We start from the raw sequence: 15,101 nt of genomic DNA, 5'->3' as shown, positions 1-15,101 counted from the left end.
GGATGCGTGTGCGTATTTGTTGGGCACGGGGACATCACCCTGTGCAAGTCCCTCAGCATTTACACAATCCAGGAGGGGGGGGATGAGAGTTATAAATTGTTATCCTACCCACCTTGGCAATTACTTGCAGGCTCCTAGTTTATCTAGTTTTTATTACCTGTGTCTGTATCTGCCATAGTTTTTCCCAATCCCCTTTCATGGAACTCAGAGCAGAACACATGGTTTGGATCAGGACTAAAATTTTCAATGAAAGAATGGAACTTTCCTGCCTCCCCTCTCCCACTACAGCCTATTGATCTCCACAAAACGCTGCTCCCGGTTGAATAACAGGAGGAGCGTCTGCAGTGGGAAGGGGGAATCGGTGGAAACTGCAGTTTAGTGTGGATCCAACCCTCTGTTTCTCTCACCATTTTATCCTCCCAACCGAGAGCGAGCGAGACCAGCCCAAGGTCACCCAATGAGATTCCTGGCTCAGTTTAGGTTTGACAGCTTAACCATTTCACTACATAGTCCCAATTTTTGTATGTGTACAAAGAATACTAGGTGTGTATATTCCAGGACACGTGAGATGGAAGAGCCCCACATTTCACCATCATGTAACAGAGCAAAATGTTCATTGATGCAAGGTGGGGTTTTTTAACTTCCTCCAGGGAAGAAGCTGTCCGATTTGGAACGGGTGACCTCCCTCAAAGTGTACAACTGGTTTGCTAACAGAAGGAAGGAAATCAAGAGGCGAGCCAATATTGGTAATGTATCAGACAACCTTGAAGAGCTGCTCAGGCAGAATGGGCTGGAGTTGCATTAACGGGAATATTTGTAAATGGATGAAGAGGAGAAAGATGCAGCCACTTTGGGTCCTCATTGAAGGGAAGGGCGGGGTATAATTGAAGTAAATAAATACAATTCAGGGTCTTGATGGTGCTTTAAATGGGGGCCTAGAAGGCTTGGTGGAAACAGTTGTTGCGCCTTCCTCTGTGGCTCAGTTTGTAGAACATCTGCTTGGCATGCGGAAGGTCCCAGGTTCAATCCCCGGCATCTCCAGTTAAAAGGACTAGGCAGAGTAGGTGATTTGAAAGACCCCTGCCTGAGACCCTGGAGAGCCGCTACTGGTCAGAGTAAACAATACTGACTTTGATGGACCAAGGGTCTGATTCAGTACAAGGCAGCTTCATCTGTTCATGTGTTCTCCATATTTCCTAGAACATGCTGAAAGTGCACATACAGGAAGGTTAGTGTTCAGATGTCACACCAAAAAGCTGAATTTCTGAATGTGGGTTTTGAACCGTGTTCTGGAAACCCCTGGGTTACTTCTGGAAGTTCCTGGAACCTTATCTGGGGCTTCTCATTAAAAAGATGGGTAATGGCAGATGTAAGTTCTTTGAAAGACAGACGTTCTTTCAAACCAGAAACACTTGCAACATGCAAGTGTTCACACAGACAGCAGCGAGATTCAGTAGGACTGTCCAGTGTAGCATGTGAGCTGACGGTGTGTCCTAGGACTTATCCCTCATCCTTCTACAACATACAGGGACTTCGCAGCAAACAGGTTTCAGTGGGAAGGGTTCTCTGACTTTTTTGGGGGGGGGGGCATCAAGTCGCAGTCAACTTATGGCAACCCCATAGGGTTTTCAAGAGACATTCAGAGGTGGTTTGCCATTGCCTGCCTCTGCATAGCAACCTGGACTTCTCTTCTCTGAGGCTCAGAGGACATCTTATGGGCGGGTGTTTCCGTTTCCATTCTCAGGGATAGGCAGGTTCTTGACTTTTTTCAACTTCCTGTCCCTCACCGGAAACCCCTCCCAGTTCTATTCCTGCCTCAGAGAGAAGAGCAGCTTCGCAGTGCGCTCCGCAGCTATTTTAGATTTAAAAGACCCTTTCTTTCTACTAAACTTTCTTCTGCAGCCCTTCTCCCCCCTCCACCCACCTTCCTCCTTCCATCTTGGTAGTTTTTGGTCCCATCTGTTCCCCATTGTCGCCGCCTAGTCTGCCCTTCGTCCCGTGCCTTTCCATTTCTTCCCTCACCTGGAAAATGGCGGCAAGCGAGGAGTTCTCCGGAGAGGAGCTCCTTTCGGGAGACGAGGCGGTTTCCACGGAGCTCTTGTCTTCCCGCCGAAACAAACAGGCGGGGGCGAACGATGGAAAAACGCGGCGGGGGACCGCGGCAACGGCGGTTTCTGTGGCGGCTCGGCCCAAAAGAAAGCGCTCCGAGGCCGATGAGAATGGCGCGAAGCAATCGCGCGCAAACAAGATGGCCGCCGATCCTCCCCGTTCGTCCCCGGTGGGTGACAAGGGTGAAGGAGATCAACCACCCCATAATGTCGGCTCCTCAGGCAGCTCTACTACGGACGTCGGACTGGGTACAGTTCACCCTCCTCTTTCCAATTTGTCGGCGGGGGGGGGGCAAGCGAGCGGGGGATGTTAGAACTAATGCGCAGGGCATTAAGAGAGGAATTCGCTCTTCTGGGGGAAATATCTTCCAGGGGCCCCTCCAGTTCTAGAGCCTCCTCCCCCTCCAGAAGTTCTGTTCACCTAGAGCCACCAGTCCAGGGACCCAGGTTTGCCTCTCAATCTAGGGCGGCTGGTAGGTCTCGACGACCCCACCTGGAAAAGGTCACTGATCAACATTTCTCCTCCGGGGAAGAGGAAGAAAGAGAGGAAGGGGAATTCTCCTCTGGAGAGGAGAAGGAGGGGGGGGAGACAACACAGGAACCTCACCCGCGGTTGTTTGCTGGGGAAGACTATCAGCTTTTTCTGTGCAAAGTTGTCAGCCCTTGATCTCCATGAAGATGAAGACACTGAGGCTATTAAGGCCAAGGCTAAGTTCAGGGGATCAAAGGAGTTTTTTACTCGGCTGCAAACTAAGTCATATTCAGTTCCCTTTCCTGAATACTTCGAAGACCTCCTCAGGTCAGAGTTGCAAAAACCTATGTCTACCAAGCAGGTGCCAGCCTCCATTAAAAAGTTATATGCATTGTAACCCAGAGCCATGACCCTCCTGCAGGTCCCCTTGGTGGAAGCCCTTATTACAGACCTCCAGAGAAGGCACATGAAGCCGCAGCCTTGTCCATCCAAGCATCGGCTACATCTGCATTGGTAGCTAGAGCCAGCATCATGTGGATCAGGAAGATCATTGAATTGCTTCCTCCAGATAACAAGAGAATCTTGGTCGGTTTAAAACGTCTTTTAAAGGCCTCTAACTTCATGGCAGATGCTACTCTGGATTCCTTGTCCTTCACGGCTAGATCCTTGGCGGCTTCCTCTGCAGTACGGAGGGCAGCTTGGATCAGGTCATGGTCGGCTGACACTGGATCCAAAGCCATTCTTTGAAGGAGGCAAACTGTTTGGTCCCAAACTTGATGACATCCTTGTGGAAACCAAGGACAAAAAGAAGGCCCTGCCGAAGTACATCAAAAAGGATGGGAAGCCAACCTTCTCACATTCCTTTCGACCCTTTAGAACATCTCACTCCATGGCACGACCTAGATCAGATGGCAGAAGATCTACCTGGAATTCTGGAAGGGGATCTTTCAGAAAGGGATCTAGATTCGGAAGAGGGGCTTCATTCAGTGGGCAAGGACCTGACAAGCCATCAAGATTTGGAGACAAGCAAGGAAAGCAATGACTGCGACCTTCTTCCAGTGGGGGGGCGACAGCATGGACCTCCTCCACCACAGACAACTGGACACGTCAGCTCATAAGTCAAGGGTATCAAATAGAATTTCACACCTTCCCCCCAAATCGTTACCTGGTCTCTCCAGTCTCCCGCAATCAAGAGAAAGCCCTATGGACTCAAGCGGCAGTTCAACACCTATTGGACATATGGGCCATAGAACAAGTTCCAGACTCAGAAAAATGCACCGGGGTCTACTCCTTCTTTTTCACAGTTCCAAAACGAAATGGAGACTGGAGAGCCATCCTGGATCTGAAATTCCTCAATCGATTTGTTTACAAGAAACACTTCAGAATGGAGACTCTCAGATCCATAGTGGAAGCCCTTCGCCCTCAAGCCTTCCTAACATCAATAGATTTAAAAGAAGCGTACCTGCACATCCTGATTCATCCATCTCACCGCAAGTACCTTCGATTCACCCATGGACAGTTTCATCTGCAGTTCAGGGCACTTCCCTTCGGTCTGACGTCAGCTCCGAGGGTCTTCTCCAAAGTCCTGGTCAACCTCGTCGCGATCCTGAGGGAGCAGGGGATTCACATCTTCCCCTATCTGGACGACATCTTGGTGAGTGCCCCTTCGGAGTCGTTAGCGAGAGACCATACTCAGACGGTCATTCAAACCCTGACCCAACACGGTTTCGTTGTGAACATGGACAAGAGCCTCACCTCACCTACCCAATCGATCCTTCACCTGGGTGCAATCATAGACACGAGGCAAAACAAGATGTTCCTTCCCAAGGACAAAATCAACACATTACGGACCCTGGCCAAGACCACCAGATCCTCCAAGTCGACGGGACTTTAGACCCTAGTCAGACTCCAAGGTCTCATGGTGGCTTGCATAGACCTGGTCCCATGGACTCGACTTCATATGAGAGCTTTTCAATGGTTTTTGAAACCTTTTCAGATCCAAATTATACAGAAGAAGAACCCACGTCTCGCGCTCACGGCTCCAGTTAAGGACAGCCTGTCGTGGTGGACCAAGGAGTCCAACCTGTCTCAAGGCCTCCCTTACATCAGGGAATCATCAGCCCAGTTATTCACCGACGCGAGTCTTCTGGGTTGGGGGGCTACCCTACAACATCATATTGCCCAGGGTCGGTGGACTCAAACAGAGACCCACATGCACATCAACAGGTTGGAACTGAGGGCAATCCACAAAGCCCTCCTCAAATTCCAACCACTAGTCGAGGGACAGCATATTTTGGTGAGAACAGACAACATCTCCGCCAAGGCTCACCTGAACAGACAAGGAGGGTCTCGTTCCTCCTCCCTCCACGCGGAGTCCTTACGCATCCTCAACTGGGCCGAAGTTCACCTCGTGTCCATAAAAGCAGAACACATTCAGAGCGTTCAAAACTCGCAGGCAGATTGGCTGAGCAGACAGCAAGTGGACGAAGGAGAGTGGTCGCTAAACAGGGATGTCTTTCTTCTCATCCACATGAGGTTCGGCAAACCAACAGTGGACCTATTTGCCACGTCAAAAAATCGACAGCTGAGAAGGTTCTTCTCGAGGTTCGAAGACCACGAAGCAGAAGGGGTGGATGCCCTGGAAACACCCTGGCCGAAGGAGAAGCTTTACGCCTTCCCACCTCTGCCGATCCTGCCCAGGGTCCTCAGGAAAATCAGGAAGGAAAGGGCTCATGTTGTATTGGCTCCGCACTGGCCCAGACGTCCCTGGTTTCCTGCACTGAGAGAACTGTCCACTCAACCACCGTGGGAATTACCGGTGACAGAGGATCTCCTTCACCAAGGGCCCATTCTGCATCCGGTCCCAGCGTGGTTAAAACTGACTGCTTGGGACTTGAGAGGCAGCGGATGCTGAACTTGGGATACTCCACTGATGTGGTATCCACAATGTTGGAGGCCAGAAAATTATCAACTAAGCGTATGTACAATTTTACGTGGAAGGCCTTTGTTCGCTGGTGTTGTAGGAAGCATCTGGACCCTCTAAGTATTTCCACTCCTGATCTACTCAACTTCTTGCAGGACGGCGCAGACCTACACCTAAAGGCTTCTACTCTGCGCACGCAGATAGCAGCTATTGCAACAGTCATTACCCATCTTGATGGATACGTCACTTGCTGACATCCGCATGTAGTCACATTCTTGAAGGGAGTTACTTACCTGTCTCCTCCAACCTCGCATAGGTTTTCGACGTGGCGTCTGAATGTGGTACTAAAAGCACTAACTAAACCTCCATTTGAGCCATTAAAGGAGGTGCCACTATCCTTTCTACGCATGAAGGTTGTGTTCCTGGTGGCAATCACATCAGCCAGAAGATTATCAGAATTAAGAGCACTGTCATCTAGAGATAGCCTCTGTATTTTCCATGCAGACAAAGTTGTTCTTCGGCCAGACCCAACCTTTATACCAAAGGTGAACGCTAGCTATCACAAACAACAGGAATTGGTGTTGCCTTCCTTCTGCTCAAAACCAAGTCACCCCAAAGAAAAAGACTGGCATACCCTGGATGTGCGAAGAGCACTTCGAGTTTATTTAAAACGTACAAAGGCATTCAGGCGATCGGATTCGCTTTTCATTTCTATTTCTCCTCCAAACAAGGGTTGCAAGATGTCAACTACTTCAATAAGCAGATGTATCAAACAATGTATACAACTGTCTTATCAACATGCACACGTTCCCTGCTCGCAGGGGATAACTGCACACTCGACGCGTAGTGCGGCCACGTCAGCAGCATTCGACTCGCAAGCTTCCGTGGAGGAGATATGTAAAGCTGCCACTTGGACGAGTCCATCAACCTTCGTACGTCATTACAGGATCGACACTTACACGTCCACGGATGCATCCTTCGGGAGAAGAGTTCTGCAGCAGGTGGCGAATGATGCTTGACCCCACCCAGGAGTGACAGCTATTGAACATCCCGCTCATAAGATGTCCTCTGAGCCTCAGAGAAGAGAACGGAGCCTTGGCTTACCTGTGAGGGCTCCTTCTTCTCTGAGTGAAGAGGACATCTTGCCCTCCCAGGGCGAAGACAGTCCGCCGGTCAAGCACCAAGACAATCAAGTTGATGGAAATACTCGCCTCTGCAGCCATTTTCTAATCCCTGATGTTCTATCCTAAGTCTTAACATGTTTAATGTGAATACCGGTTATGCAATAATTAACCAATTTAATGTTGGCGTTAAGTTTAGCGCTTTGTTCACTTATTTTCCTTGTATTGCATGATACACGTTGTTTGTTATATGTTTTTCTGTCCTGTTAACTTTACTTTGGAAGTCCTCGAACTGGGAGGGGTTTCTGGTGAGGGACAGGAAGTTGAAAAAAGTCAAGAACCTGCCTATCCCTGAGAATGGAAACGGAAACACCCGCTCATAAGATGTCCTCTTCACTCAGAGAAGAAGGAGCCCTCACAGGTAAGCCAAGGCTCCGTTCCTTGGCAGTCTCCTATCCAAGTACTAACCAGGGCTGACCCTGCTTAGCTTCCGAGATCTGATGAGATCAGGCTAGCCTGAAGATAGAAAACTGTAAAAGAATATAATCACTGTGGCTGTCAGGGAAAATACTTTCTTGCATCCAAAAGTATTTTTAGGAGACGCTTCCTGACATTATTTGCGCCAAATGCGTTTGGCTGAGATGCCAGTACAACTTCACGATTTGCTGACCTGAACTTGTCCTTAGATATTAGCATACTGTGAAGAGTACCTTGACTCCAGCCCCTCCACCTGGGTCTCCCTGTTGAATTCTTCTCTCACACTTCTGTTTCTCTTTATGGCATGGCTCACGCCATTGACCCCAAATTGTACTAAATACTGCAGCACCTAGCACACTACTGAAGCAAAATAAATCTTTAAAAAAACACCCTCTCTTAAATTTGCGCTCTGGGCATGCTTTCCTAACTAATAACAGTAATAAGCGTATATACAGTCCTTTTGGGTGTCTAAAATAGTATGTCCTTGCATTGAGAAGGGGAGGAAAAATCCTTGAATCATTCAAATATAATAAGGAATAGGATGCATCGTATGTCAACAGCCCATGTTGTTAATTGCAGAAATCAATAACATTGTGTTAAAATTGTTCTGTAGGATAAGTTTTCCCAAGGAGTGTATTCTTTCTTTCTCTGTATTTAATGGTACATTCGACCTTAGCCGTTGCTGCTGTGTCCCAAACATTCTCCAACCACTGTTTTAGCAGATCGAATATCTACTACTTAGCATTTGTGTAGCTCCGCAGAGCATTTAAAGGGCTTTCTTGTTCCGGGGAACTTCATGTTCAAAGGCAGGGAGCTCTCTCAATACCATTTGCTTACAGTCAATAGGAAGGGAAAGCATTGGCCTCCCTGCCCAGCTTGTAGCTTTTCCAAGAGGCATCGGGTTGGGGCACGGTAGGAAATGGGATGCTGGACTAGTTGGACCAGCAGGGCGTTTTTTGTTTCCATATACTTTACTTCAGAGCCTAACTAGATGTGACACTGGACCTGTGAATGGATCTTTCCAGTGTTTGTTTATAGTTGACTAGCAGCTGTGTAAGGCTTTGTTTGAATTGGGGCCGTGCCTCAGGATGGGAGGGGAGGTTTAATCCTTTCACCCTTGCATGGTTTCATTAAAACCACCTTCCTTGCCACATCTTTTGTTACTCCTGGAAAGGAAAAAAGACAGATACTTGCTCCATGCCTGTCTTTTTTCCTTCCTAGCACTTTTGGTTTTGTTTTGTAGAAGGGTTAAACCCCCTTCTCTCCCCACGCCTCTCTGCATGCAATCCTATGCAGCTACTGGCTGATGTCAGAAAAGGTTAGGAAGATCCAATTATGTATCCCCCAGTGTTTCCCCTAGCTAAGCCCACGGCAGTTCAGCCAGATATATAGGAAGTCTGTTTTCCAGAAATCCAGAATTTTTGCAAGGAAAAGGGGAAGACACATTTAAGAAGATTTAACAGTTGGTCCCTTAAATGTACCCAGTGAATCATGTGTTCTGGTGCTTTTCAAGGAGATGGGATGAGGCATGGTTGCGTGGAGGTAGAAGATCCATTTGCCTGTAGAAAATGGCAACCCAAGCAATCAAGAGGCTGAGTTAAAAGGCAAAGACGTTTGTTGCATTTTCCTTTAGAAAATGGACTGCTTGGAGGCTTACAAATACTATAATTTGGGTAGAGAGGAGATCGCATTCCTCTTTCTCTAATAACTCTAAAACTCTGGGCCACACAGTGAAGCTGATAAGTGGTAGATCCTGGAGCAACCAAAAAAAAAAAAAGTTCTTTTTCTCATGATATACAACTATCTTCTGGAGTTTGCTGCACATATGCCAACAGAAGGAGCTTCCAGCAGATTTGGTCTGACCTGTGCAAGCAAGCCAAGTGGTTACTGGCATCGCAATATTTGAGGTGCAAGTAAAGCAGAGTGTGAGACCCATGAACACTGCACAGAATAAGGGGACCAACTCCTGGCTTCCATGCAGCTGCGCATGTGATCTGAGTTGCCCCTCAGCATCCGGTTATAAAATTATGAGAGATTCTTGGGCACCTCTTTTGGGGAGTGTAGCTGCATGGCTGCTCTTATGTTCAGAATGTCTTGGGCTGGCCCCAAGATCCTGAACCTAACAAGGGCTATAAAAACCGTCATAACATCTGAAGAAAGGACATCAGCTAACAATTGGTTTTGATTCTGCAATTTTTTTGAAAAAAAATCAGCATTCGTGCTGCTCCAACCAAATTAATTTTCCTTTTTTAACAGTGCAACAACACACACAAAAGGGGCTTGCACCATATTGAAATGAGGATGAAAACGGGACCCACACTGGGCACACCTTTCTTGTAAGAACCAACACGAACCACACACGTGTGCAAATGTAAAATACCCAGAAAGATGCCACAAACGTACTCAGGGAGATTTTTCTTTAAGCTGTTTGTGTTAACATTTTCACTGTAAGCAAGTCTGCCATTATTGTTTTCGCCCTCTTGTAGAAGAGCCTTTTGGCCTTAGCCAACATTTGGTAGCAAATGTTGTCTATGTGCCATGATTTCCCAGCAGCACAAAATGTGACCCTTAGTGCAGGATTTAGCCTCTTGAGAAGTTTAGCTTTCATTTGTGGGGGGGACTGTCTAGCTCCCCTCTCCCCATGAGTTCAATGATATCAACTGTTGAAATCTCAGATGCAAGTGAAGATTTCCAGTGGGGGCGGGGCGGCAGCAGCAGCAGCTTCATTGCATTGAATAAGCTCTTGCCCCTGCCTGTAATGTGATGAGACCAGAATAAATTGGGATATGCAAGTTTGCTTAATTTGCATGACTATAATTCTTGCAGATTGAGCAAATTTGCATAATTCATGTTTTTAAAGGTAGGTTTTTTTTTTTTTAAGAGCAGAGTTTGGGGTGGGTTTTTTTATTGTGGCGTACACACAGCCTTGAGTATTATTTCTGGTTCTTACAAGAAACAGTGTGCCTCATTAGTGAGGATTCCCATTTTTCATCTTCATCCATATCGGTAACCCTGCAGCAGATAATTCAGGGATCCATTTGCTTTTTTCGAAGAAGCAGCAATCCTGGAGAGTCATGGGATAGATGTACAAAGTCCTGGAGGCCACTCCAACAGTGACGACGTAGACGGGAATGACTATTCAGAGCAGGTAAGTATTTGAGGGAAGTCAAGAGGCCCCGGATCGCTGCGTCCCTTCCGCGAGTCACCCAGGCCTCATTTGTCGGAGGGAGGGAATGTTAGAAGGGTGGTGGCTCTTTGGTTCCTCTGTCATGTGGAATAACATGGCTTATTACATGGTCATTTAAGGAGGGGAAAGTGGAACGCCCCAGATCTCCCCATCATTGACCCACATGGATTTATTGTCATACAACAGGACACTTGGCAAGTACGCAATGGGGAGGAGGAGGGACGATGTACAGAGGGAGGCAGAGAAGCAGAGAAGTTAGAAGAAGACAGGAGGATCTGCTCAAAACAAGCAAGTTAACACTCTGTTCGCACAAGTTTGAAAAAATGCCAGGGCATGATCAACTTGCCAGACCACATCACCATGCATAGTAATCCTGTGTCTGTTTATCCCATGTAACCAGAGCTGTGTGTATCCAATGACTACCCTTCCCTGTGCGTTAAAACAAACTAACAAATTACGTCTGGGCCTGAGAGTTTCAGAAGGAGGAAGAAACTTTAGCACGTTTGGCCAGCGTTTGCTTAAATTCTCGAGAGTCACAGAGAGGATTTGTGAAGGCAACTGTGGTGCTGAACAACTTATGGAGTGACAAGGGGGTACAGGACAGGGGAGCAAGCTGCTTTGTCATTTAGAACAGCTGGCCCACACCTTCTGATTTCATTGGCTCAGTAGCCTGGATCACTGTCCCTTTCTCCATCACTTGAACTGCCTGCCGAAGAATAACAAATTGAAATTTGGAAAACGAAACTCAGTGATTTTGAACAATGTGACCTTGGAGTTTCCTTGGCGTACGGTTTTGAATCCTGTCTAACATGTGGAACACACAGTCCTGCTTACAGCACAAAGATATACAGGTGTTTGGTTCTCCCCCCCCCCCCAGTGCAACGCATGCAAAGATGCATGCCTTCTGTTCCCTAGTACCTCTCCCAGAAATGAATGCATTGATGGTCACTTAGCAAATGTGGTAGCTTGATGCCTGATGAGAGAATCCCGCCCATCCCCTTTGTCATGGTGTTCTGCAACCAAGTAATATAGGGCACATGTTGACTTGCAGGTCTCACCTGCATGGGTTAGTCTCTTTCCTCCATACATTCCTACTGTGACCTTCGGATGTGCATTGTATTCGTCACGCATTCTCTCACTCCCACAAACTCATACACGGGCTACGTATTAAATTTATCATACAAGAGCTCTTTTGGAAGGTTCTCCCACTAACAGCAAGAAGATGCTGGAGGGGTTAGAAGTGGGATGCTAATGAAGAAGAAGGAGCCGTTGACTGTATTTCTCTCTTATCTGTTTTTGTTCTCTTACCGCTCTCTTGTTAGCTGCTAATTTTTTCCTACTGCTTCCTCTCCCAACTAGTAGAGAAAATTAGCCAACCGAACTGAGAGACCAACAGCCAGTGTGTCCTTCTTTGTAGTCTGTATAATTTGTCTCCCTTCCAGCTTTCTCTTTCTGTCAGTGGAGAGGCCTTAGTAAGACAGAACATTGCCCATGTACACAAATTGTCAAAACCACAGTAAATGTTGATAAAGGGCCTATCGGATTGCTTCAACTTACCTAAGGCTAAAGGGGTCATTCTTTGATGGGCTTCTCACATGCTGACCAATGATTTGGCTGTATTGTGAAGTCAAACCTTATGACCATAGATCTTCATAGTGTGACCATAGATCTTCAGTATGGTTGGGGGTTGCTCTTGCGGTCTTTCATGAAAGGATGGACAACAGACCTCTCACCTTTTTTACATCCTTCACCCCACTTTACAGTGGAGTTTATCCCTCCATCTTCCATTGAAATGAGCGGAAGGTATCCTTGTGGTATCCTTCAGAGCCACTATCTCTGTAAAAAGAAGAAAAGGGAACAGTACAAAAGCCCTGAAAGCTGTTATATGTATATGTAGTCCCATGAGCTCTTTAAATTAGAAAGGTATCCCTAACTTTTTATAAATAAATAAAGTAAGCAATTGCTGGATCCAGATGATTGTTTTAAATTAGTTTTCTTTGCCGTGAGCCTTTGAAATGGGGGTATTGTAGGTGTCTGAATACAGCTGATGGCTAATTAGTAGTGGGCTCTTCCATCTATGCAAATTGTAAATTATCTTCTGGTCTGCCAAATCAGCAGTTTTTTCCATTGTGGGGGGAGAGCACGAACATGTGAACCTCCATATAATTTTAAGCTATTTAGTTTGATTCATAGCATTTGTGGGTAGAGGTATGTTTCACCCAGTTTCATAAAGTATTCTGACTGGGAAATTTAACTACTTATGCACCTTGGGTTCTAACATGAAGGACAGTCAAAGGGCCTTGGAATCATTACTACAGAAAACCTACTGGCCAATGGCTGACTCAGTTCATATTAAAGCAAAGTGTTCCCTATTTCCTGACAATATTTTGAACTCCTAGATTCTTTACATATATAGCTTTATATAATATGGTGTTATGGGTCTTGCTATGATTAAAGTAATTTAAGAGGTGTTAAAGGCTGCCACACTGTTAAAAACAAATTATACCACCACACGCCCCATCTGGCCTTCTCAGACTTATCAAACATAAATCAGAATTCTTAGGAACAAAATGGAGACATGTCATATTATTTTTGCTAGGTGGGGTGTTGCCCTTATAACTTAATTGTGATGCATGGCACCTGACTGATGTGCTAGTGTGGTGCTTGGAGATGTGTTTGGTTTACATAGTTAAAGCAATCAGCACTCTGGAGAACTTGTTTTACATTGCATACAAAGCAGCGGGAGCCTGAAGCAGGAAGTGGGAACAAAGGGAAATGTGCCATCCCTGTTTAGAGTGACAGAATTCATTCTAATGGGTAAAACCTACCTGTGCTGCATGGGTCTGTTTAGATCGTTTTTCTTTTCACGGAGTGCTGGAAAATATTAGCACGTTGTTTTGGGGGAAGGGGGAGGTTAGTTGTGTGAGTAGAATTACGGCCACCCAAGTGATAGCACAAAGGATCTCTATTTGGCCTAATGTCTTTGAAAGGTGTTTGTAAAAGCTGCCATTTCCATGCTCTTAATCCTCATTACTCTGCTTAGACTGCAGCAGCTCAAAAGAATCTCCTTTGCGGTGTTACTACCCTCCTGATCACCTTAAAATTTTCAGAACGCCTTTTGCCCTGTCCTTGACAGCCAGTGTCATTTGGACTTTACATGCCTTTAAATTCAGTCTGTTCACTAGTCACATTTTTAAGAGTTGTGATTTTTGGAGAATTTAAATTTTTTAAAATTTATATTTATTTAATTTTGTATCCTGCCCTCACTCCCTGGCCAAAGCCAGGCCCAGGGTGGCTTGCAACATGATAATAAATATAGCAAATATAATAAAATTACAATAAAATCATGAAAATAAAATAATTTACAAAATCCACAAGCTTTAGTGCCCCGTAAACATTTTCAATAAAAGCAGAATGGCGCTCATTTTGTGGCATAGGCCACTGCAGAGCCTACGAACAGTCAGGACCCCCACATGTTAGTTGGTAGATAGTATAGTACAGATTAAATACTTGGCACAGGTACAAGGGAGAATCTTAGTGACATCCCCTGCAAATCTGGATGGAAGTCAGTCACTGGCTGCATCTTCCCTATTTGCTTCCTGCCATCCTTCCTCTTTATCTTTAGGTATGCTAGGAACTTAAGATTCTGTCCTCTCTGTTGTCTGCCATGATCTTTAAGATCAACTGAGTTGTCTACCATCCCGTGCTATGTGGTGCAGAGAATAGAGTGATGGATGAAGACAGGGTAGACCCAAGTTCAAATCTTGACTCTGCCAGGAAGCTTGCTGAGTGGCTTTGAGCTAAATATCTTTTTCTCAGCCACACCTTATCACCACACCATCGTTAGGAAGGTCAGTTGAATAACACAGGGTACACTGCCCTGAGCTCCCTGGGAGAAACTCAGGGTATAAACAAGTTAGTTAAGATAGTATGGAAGGTTCATATGGTCAACATTTGTTTCCTGACCTTCCTCCATGGAGATCAGTATGATATAAATGAAGTTATCCATTATTTTCCTCCTACAACAATCTTGTGAGGTAAATTAGGTGGGGAGGCAATGACATGCCTCAATTCTCCTAGAAATGCACAGGCTTCATTTTCAAAAACAGCATGTCTGCTAATATCTTAGCCTGTTTTCTCTAGCTGAGATGTTATAACAGTTCTGAGGCATTGTGGGTCCCTGCTGTAGGATGCCACACATTTTGCAGATCTTAGTTTGCACAGACATGGAGATCTCACGGAACCTGATAATGATTGCAGGTCCCCTGCTGAGAATCAGAGAAATGCTAGAGTCCAACAATTGCCATTTGCTGAGATGTTTCCCCAGGTCATTCTCTCCCAAATGCCCGCTCAAAACCCTTAACCATGTGACCAGGTGGCACCCATGTATTTCTACAAACAAACAAATAATTCATTTTTTCTAATTGAAGCAAATTCTCAATTTGGGATTGTGTAAATTGTGCAAATCCACATATTTAATTTGCATAATGTGTTCTGGTTGTGGAATTTAAGGTTTCAACTTGCGGAATTTGGTTTCTGTTAATGTAAAATTGGAAGGGATAATGTGAAACAAAGGAAGATATGTCTGTGTTGGGCTCTCTTCCTTTCATCCCCCTTTTTATTTTTTGAGGGTATGGTTATCTCCAAATCCTTCCCCACTTTCCCTTTCCTCTCCAACCAATGCCTGATCAGCATGTGATGATCAACTTTTAAAATAAGACTCCTTGTGTTTCCGAACATTGAATGACTATGTTTGCTGCCTTCCTGTTTCTAGCTTAAGGCTCTTTTAAACTCCTGTAGAATAAAGGTACTG

General features: G+C 45.8%; 2 protein-coding genes across 9 annotated transcripts in view; both read left to right on the top strand.

Annotated features, from left to right (window-relative positions):
- HMBOX1 (homeobox containing 1) overlaps positions 1-15,101 on the top strand; it is a 101,361-nt gene that overhangs the window by 85,690 nt on the left and 570 nt on the right. The window contains exons 8-10 of one of the 8 annotated variants that reach the window (XR_008933419.1): positions 651-746; positions 10,161-10,249; positions 10,475-10,655. Coding sequence is in view for 5 of the 8 variants with exons in the window: in XM_056853954.1 (XP_056709932.1) it covers positions 651-746; positions 10,155-10,249; positions 10,475-10,576 (293 nt within the window). In the remaining 3 variants the exon portion in view is untranslated. Of the gene's footprint in view, positions 1-650; positions 747-10,154; positions 10,250-10,474; positions 10,656-15,101 lie in introns of all 8 variants that reach the window. The other 7 variants (XR_008933418.1, XR_008933417.1, XM_056853954.1 and 4 more) reach the window with 7 other exon arrangements.
- The window catches only part of MSRA (methionine sulfoxide reductase A), a 504,699-nt gene continuing 490,471 nt past the window's right edge, over positions 874-15,101 (top strand). The window contains exon 1 of the mRNA XM_056853955.1: positions 874-878. The gene's annotated coding sequence lies outside the window, so the exon portion shown is untranslated. The remainder of the gene's footprint in view (positions 879-15,101) is intronic.

The sequence above is a fragment of the Euleptes europaea genome, chromosome 7, assembly GCF_029931775.1.
Source record: "Euleptes europaea isolate rEulEur1 chromosome 7, rEulEur1.hap1, whole genome shotgun sequence".
In the NCBI taxonomy this organism is placed as follows: domain Eukaryota; kingdom Metazoa; phylum Chordata; class Lepidosauria; order Squamata; family Sphaerodactylidae; genus Euleptes; species Euleptes europaea.
Note: the sequence above shows the minus strand (reverse complement) of the source record. Positions and strands in the feature narration are given on the sequence as shown.